This window comes from Camelina sativa, unplaced genomic scaffold (genome assembly GCF_000633955.1).
Source record: "Camelina sativa cultivar DH55 unplaced genomic scaffold, Cs unpScaffold00586, whole genome shotgun sequence".
In the NCBI taxonomy this organism is placed as follows: Eukaryota; Viridiplantae; Streptophyta; class Magnoliopsida; order Brassicales; family Brassicaceae; genus Camelina; species Camelina sativa.
The window spans coordinates 57,355-64,962 of NW_010921743.1; the positions used below are offsets into that span (position 1 = coordinate 57,355).

The following is a 7,608-nucleotide window of genomic DNA, read 5'->3' on the forward strand; positions in this document are numbered from 1 at the left end:
AAGTGGAACTCGACAGAGGCCGAACGTGGGAAGCTCAATTACCAAGATGCAGACGACATGTTGGATCTGTGTATCGGCAACAACATCAACGTTAGAGGACACTGCATCTTCTGGGAAGTTGAGTTCAGAGTTCAGCCGTGGCTTCGCCAGCTTAACAAAACCGAGCTTATGAACGCGGTCCAGAAGCGTGTCACGGACCTCCTTACACGATACAAAGGTAAGTTCAAGCACTATGATGTTAACAACGAGATGCTTCATGGCTCTTTCTATCAAGACAGACTCGGAAAAGGTGCACGAGCACTCATGTTCAACATTGCACACAAGCTTGATCCATCTGCTCTCCTCTTTGTGAACGATTACCATGTTGCGGACGGTGATGACACACGCTCGTCCCCGGAGAAGTATATAAAACAAGTTCTTGATTTGGAAGCTCAAGGTGCACCCATAGGAGGCATAGGGCTCCAAGGACACATGGTGAGTCCTGTTGGAGCAATCGTGTGCTCTGCTCTTGATAAGCTCTCTGTTTTAGGTCATCCCATATGGTTCACTGAGATAGATATCTCCTCTACCAATGAGTACGTTAGAGGAGAAGATCTTGAAGTCATGTTGTGGGAAGCTTTTGCCCACCCTGCTGTTGAAGGTATCATCATTTCACTTTCACAATTTATATATGTCTTTTCTTATATTTTTTTATATACTCTAACTAAAAGTACTTATATTAATTCCTATGTATTTTTCTTTGAAAGGATATGATTCATTAGTGGACAAATAAAATTTTATGTTTCAAGATATTTGCTTCTTTTTTTTTTTAGTATCAACAGAAGTATATGGGAATCTTACTAATGTGTATAACACGTTGGGATATATATTTGATGTTAACAGGAATAATGTTATGGGGTTTCTGGGAACTATCTATGAATAGGGAGAAAGGACATCTGGTGGACGCAGAAGGAGAAGTAAACGAAGCCGGAAAAAGATTTTTGGATGTGAAACAAGAATGGTTATCTCATGCATATGGGATCATCAATGATGAATCAGAGTTCACATTCAGAGGCTGCCATGGGACTTACGCCGTCGAAATTTGTACTCCGGCTGGGATTGTTCTCAAAACGTTCGTCGTCGAAAAAGGAGACAGTCCACTTCTTATCTCCATTGATCTCTCTTCTTTGTGATGTTTGTGTTTCTTCTTTTTCTTTTTTTCTCTCTTTTTTTTTTTTTTTCATTTGACCTGGTTTCTTTTATATGTGTATGGGGATTTGTTTTGCGTAAAAATGTAACATACATATGTTCACAAAGTTATGTTATGTCTTGGTTTTTGAATGTTTTATACAACTGCAATAAAAGCATGTGAATATTTGATTGTTATGTCAGTTTTTTTGAATTTTATTTCACGAAGAATGGATTTGTATGACCAAAAAACTATTTTCTTCATTTTCTTCTTAAACCATGTGGTGTAGAGTTTAAAAAGAACACTCTCACACCATCTCCAATGGTAGGATCCAAATTATGGGATCCAACTATATTTCACTACAAGAAAACATGGAATCGCCGACTACAAAAACAGTTACTATTCAGTCGCAAACTACTTAGTAACGACTGATTGGCGACTGACATGCGTAGTCGGTAAACAGTGTGTCGCTAAAATAATCAGTCTCTAAACAGTCGAAACAGAACTACTAATTGGCGACTGATAATTGTGGTGGTTCTTCCCTCGCCATTCAGTCGCCAAATTTAGCGACTGAATTGCAACCCTTTAGCGATTGATCTGGTTACTCATTTGCGACTGTTTTGATCACTGTTTTGTGTACGTTTCGGTGACTGTTTTACGACTGTTTAATTATAATGTTTTTAAAAAAATTCTGGTAAAAATGAATTATTTGATTTTATAATATCAAAACTGATTATGAAAACTATAACTAAAACATAACAAACATGAAACTAAACAGAGACATAAGTTTAATTTTATATCCAACATAAGTTCAAGAAAGCATCCAAGAGTATAAGTCGCAAATATTACAAAAGTTTTCATAAACATGAGGGAAGGAAGGATACTGAAGGAACCTAACTTTGAACATCAGAAGGGTTTGGGTCATTGGTTTGAGACTCGAGGAAGGCGACATAATTTGGGTTAGTCTTGAGGAAGCTCACCAAGCTTGAGATATCTGCTTGTTGCTCAGATGCAACTCGTAAAGCCTCAGCTGCAACCCGTGAAGCCTCTGCGTCCCTCTCTGCTTGTTGCTCTATTTTGCGGTTAGCTTCTTCAAGCTGTTGTTGCAGGCTTGTGAAAGTGGAAGAGCTTCCAGGGAACTTCCGTTTTCCGTTGATGTAACTCCCTGGGCTTCCAACTCCAAATTATGTTCCTCTATCATTTATGAAAGTAGACTGCATAAACAAAACATAGAGAAAAAGTTACATCATTACATAACAATGAAAAACTTAATAACTATTGGAAAGTAGCAAATTACCTGAAGAAAAAGCTCATCATCCTCCTCGTGAGATAGCTCTGATCGACGTGAAGTACCATCAGAAGACTCATCATTTTCCAGAGCAGCCAACTTAGCTTCCCTTTTTTTCTTATATGCCTCATGAACTGCTTGCGCTTTCTTATCCACAAAAGTACCATCTTTCTTGGTATGAGTCCTGAGAAAAACTTCAGGAATAGTTGGCGGTCTTCCCAATTCCACTTCCTGAAATGTTAGACAATTAAAAGGTTAGGAACCATATGATGTCAAGTAATTAAACAATGAAAAGGTTATGATGTAACTCACCATCTCTTGTTCGATTTGTAAGTAAGACTTCGGCCTTGATACATGCTTGTGAGGGCCAAGACCATTACGGTCAGACATTCGAGCTGCTGAAGTGGTTGCACTCTTTGCCATGGCTTCTTCTGTGTTCCAATAGTCACACATTTTTTTCCACAGAGTTTTCTCAATCCAACTCGGTTTCACTTGATCTCGCTGAGCTGCTACCTTGGAAACCATGTCTTTCATACAGTTTTGAAAAATGGTATAGAACTTTTCTTGAACCAAATTTGGGCCGTAACAAAACGGCGAAAACCCAAATCGATCTCATCCTCATCCCCGAGATACCCTAATCCCTCATTTCTCCAGTCTGAACTCCACATCCTTGGAGAGAGGCTCATGCGAGTATGTTCTCTATTGTCCTCAGGCTCTTTTGATCTGTAAACACCTGTACCTTCACACTATAAAGATAAGATCTCTAAATTTTTAAGGCAAAAACTACAACAGCCATCTCCAAATCATGAGTAGGATAATTGTCCTCATGCTTCCGCAACTACCGTGAAGCGTAGGCAATCACCTTCACATGTTGCATCAACACACACCCCAAACTAACTTTGGATGCATCTGTATAAACCACATAGGGAACCCCCTGCTCTGGCAATGCCAACACTGATGTAGTAGCCAACATCTCCTTCAAGCTTGCGAAACCCTCCTTACACTCCCGTGACCAAACAAAATGAACCTCCTTCCCTGTCAACTTAGTCATCGATCGTGCCTTGCTCGCAAAGCCCTGCACAAATCTCTTGTAATAGCCCACCAAACCCAGGAAACTCTTGATCTTCGCGGTATTCTACGGTCTAGGCCAATCCCTGGTGGCCTGAATCTTCTCCGGATCTACGGAGACTCCCTCTGCCAGAAACTACACTTGTTCAACTTGGCAAACAACTTTTGCTCTCACAGCTTCTCCATATTTGCTCTGAGATGCAGTGCATGCTCCTCATGACTCTTAAAATAAACCAAGATGTCGTCGATGAAAATGATGACAAACACATCCAGAAACTCATGGAATATATTGTTCATCAATCTCATAAACGCTGCTGTCGCGTTAGTCAACCCGAAAGGTATCACCACAAACTCATAATGTACACACCTCATCCTAAATGCAATCTTCCTCACATCAGCCACATCTATCGAGATCTGATGGTAACCAGACGCCATATCCATTTTGGAGAACCAAGTAGCACCCCTCAGCTGATCCAACAACTAATCAATCTTGGGAAGAGGGTACTTGTTCTTCACGATGACTCGGTTTAGACCTTGATAATCATTGCAAGTGGAAAATCCCGTCCTTCTTAACGAACAGCACCGGCACTCCCCACGATGAAGTGTTAGGACAATGAATCCCTTGCTTAACAAACCCTCTTGTTGCTTTTTTATCTCTACTAGAATGATAATCAAGTATGTCGGCAACAACTCACCGCCACATGAATATCAACACCTCTTCTTCGTCCAAGAACCTCTAGTAACTCGCCTCTTAGGAAAACGTCCGAAAAGATAACTTATTCCAAAAATAGCTTTTTTTGCTTGGCAATTCTCCACAACAAATCATCAATAAAAGGGTGATAAAACAAACAAGTACCATACATTCACATATTATGATTCACAGCATCAAATGCTTTGCAAGCAACAAACTCAAGCCACTTGACCTACTTCTCTCGAGTAAGCTTACCAAATCCTTATACCTAGCAACCCTGTCCATCTCCAACGAACTTCAACCACCATCATCACCACGATTAGTTTATTCCGCTTTAAAAGCTTCTCGTAAACTTCTGCACCTGGCATTCATGCCCTTCCCTGATCAGCCCTTCTACAGCTCCCCCTCCTGGGACTCCAGGACCACCGGCCACACGATCTTGACCGCAATGATCATCACAACCCTGGGCCCACTAGCCAGCACAACCAAAACCCAAGATTTAACTACCCTCAATCTCCCGAGGTCTACATTCAGTCGTTATGCTTATTCTCACGTCCTAAACATTGCTTACTCCCAACTCATCCACCCTTAGGTCGCAACCTTTGAGCCATACCGATCTCACTCTCAAACCACCGTTTTCAAGTTATACCGTCTCACTCTTGGACCATAATCCTTGAGATCTCGGTATCAGGGGAAATTTTCATCTCCTCAGGGGGAACACCATCCCTTCTACCACTCTCAAGGCCCAAAGCCCCTCGAACTATTGGTATCCAGTTGAATCACCATCCCCTCATGAGCAACAAGCCTTAACGTCCAGAAGTACCTCTCGTGGTCCAGGTATAACATTTCAATGTCATACCTGCACACATAAGGCAGATAAATATCTACTTCAACTACATCCGTCCACCTATCCGCCTCTCTAGGCTCGATACCTCTCGAGAAGAATTTCGTACCGATCATCTACAACTGCTCCATCCTCGTAAGATATGATGGAAACTCCACAGCATCTGTAGCCCTCGGCTGCACCCCGCCACATGTAGCACAACTGGAGCTTGCACTAGTACCCCTCTCAATAACCGCTCTACCAGCACATCAATAGATCCACCAAGTGATCATCTCGACCCTGGGCTCCACCTACTGCAACCCCACATCTGGGTTCCCAGCACGCCCGGCACGCTCACCGGCTAACCCCTCATGTCCCTCCTGATACGCTTGCGGCGCTCTGATGAGGACATCAATATTCAACTTCCAAAAGAACCCGTTCTACTTTTTCCGGAAGAACCCGTTCTTTTATTTCCTGAAGAACCCGTTCTACCATTTCCTGAAGAACCCGTTCTGCCAACAATGGTACACAAACCTATGACAAGGTTGGGAGCAAGGACCTTAAGGGAAAAATTCAACAAGTCCATTGAAAGTCTGATTACTCTCATTGAGCTAGAAGATTCTAAAGAGAAGACTCCAAAAGCATCATTTTTGCCAGTTCTACAAGGAACTAAAGAACCCGTTCTTTTCATCATTTCCGAAGCAATCAATGAAGGGCTGGAGCGTGCATGAAAGCTATGACCAAGGTAAGTGTTTGAATTTAAATAATAAATGATGGTTTTTTTCTTGTTTTGCAGGAATCGACCGTTGGATCTTTATTGAGTCTTTTATTTTATTTAGGTCTTAAAATTGAGTCTCTTATTTTGCAAGTTTAGTCCTTTTTATTTGTAATAATTTCGACCCTAGAAGGTCCCCCGTTGCTGGATCATTATATAAGGTCCCTTCTCAGCATTGTAACCTTTCAAGTTTTTATGGAATAAAATGAGAGTTTTCTTAGGTTTTCTTCTGAGATAGAAACAACCACCCTTTTCTCCTTCTTCTTGTGTGTGATTCCTTGAAGACTGAGATTTGACTTATCATAGATCCTTTTGCAGATCTGTGTGGCGTCCTTCAATCCACCCATCTATCTCTTCATCTTCCACTGCTACCGAATAGACAGAACAATGTTTTCAACCATTTGTCTATTCACCATCTCTTCGATGCGATCCATCTATCTTCCACCGAATAGGCAGAACAGTGTTATCAACCATTTGCCTATTTCCATCTATCCACGTGGGTTCACTCACCAGGTTCCTATATCATCTGGTATCAGAGCTAAACGCTCCAAATCAGGTTTTATCTATCCCTTTTGTTTCAGTTTGTTTCCCCTTGTTTGCTTCAGTTTGTGTCTGTTTCAGTTTGTTTTGTGTCAGTTCGTTTTTCCCCTTTTAGATCTATTATTTTTTGTGTGTTCTTGTTCTATTTTGATTGTTCATCTTCTAAAAAGAAAACCCTAAAAAATTTTCGTTCAGATCTGTTTATTTGATTGCCTAAATCCCTTTCAAACCTAGATCTGACAGTTTTCCTTATTTGAACCTTTCGACTTCCTGTGCACTTGATCTCTTTTCCTAATCTTACAGAAAACGTTTTGAACAATGGGAGAACAAGGAGGAGAGGTGAACATGGCTGAGATGCTTACAGCTATTCAAGCCCAACTCCAAACGCTTGGTGATCGCATGACAAGGATTGAACAACCCCCACCTGCACCAAGAGCACCAGTTCATAACTTGCCAAGAGGAAACCATGAGGTTGATAATGGAGATCAGTCTGATTCAGAGGAAGAACATCATGATCTTATTCAACACCAAAGGCTAAGGAGGCACTACCAACAAGATAGGGGACGTGACGAAGGTAACATAAGAGAATGAGGCTATGATCTTAAGCTCAATCTGCCGACATTTGCTGGAAAGGTTAATCCTGAAGCTTACATTGATTGGAAAAGACGTATGGAGCATATCTTTGGATACTACAACTATTCCGAACAAAGAAAGGTATCCCTAGCTGCTGCTCAACTCACCGACAATGCTTTAGCTTGGTGGGACAGAGATGTGTCTGAGAGGAGGAGGCATAGACATATACCAATCACCACATGGGATGATATGAGGTTTCAACTAAGAAAGAGATATGTCCCAGCTTATTACCACCGAGAGCTACAAAAGAGGTTCCGCAAGCTCTCACAAGGAAGCAAATCTGTTGAGGAGTACTTTGAAGAGTTTGAATCTCTTAAGAACAGATTGGAGGTAGAAGAGTCTGAGGAAAACTTGATGGCGCAGTTTCTAGATGGTCTTCATGATTGGGTTTCTAGAAAGGTGGAAAGACAAACATATCATGATCTTGAAGAGTCGTTGCACCTAGCAGTCCAAGCTGAACAACACATCAAAAGGAAGACAGCTTCTACTAACCGCAATAAGACTCCATGGACACCACCACCACCTCAAAAAGCTTTAGACAAAGGAAAATCTCTTGATGTGGACCACAGATTTAAAAGAGTTGCACCTGAGACATCAAAGATAACCAAACTAGAGCAAGGTA

At 41.4% G+C, this 7,608-nt stretch overlaps 1 protein-coding gene across 1 annotated transcript in view; it reads left to right on the forward strand.

Moving 5' to 3' along the window:
* The window catches only part of LOC104773598 (endo-1,4-beta-xylanase A-like), a 4,423-nt gene extending 3,075 nt beyond the window's left edge, over window positions 1-1,348 (forward strand). The window contains exons 6-7 of the mRNA XM_019242705.1: window positions 19-640; window positions 883-1,348. Of these exons, the coding sequence (XP_019098250.1) occupies window positions 19-640; window positions 883-1,172 (912 nt within the window). The 3' untranslated portion in view covers window positions 1,173-1,348. The remainder of the gene's footprint in view (window positions 1-18; window positions 641-882) is intronic.
* The last annotated feature ends 6,260 nt before the right edge of the window (window positions 1,349-7,608 follow it).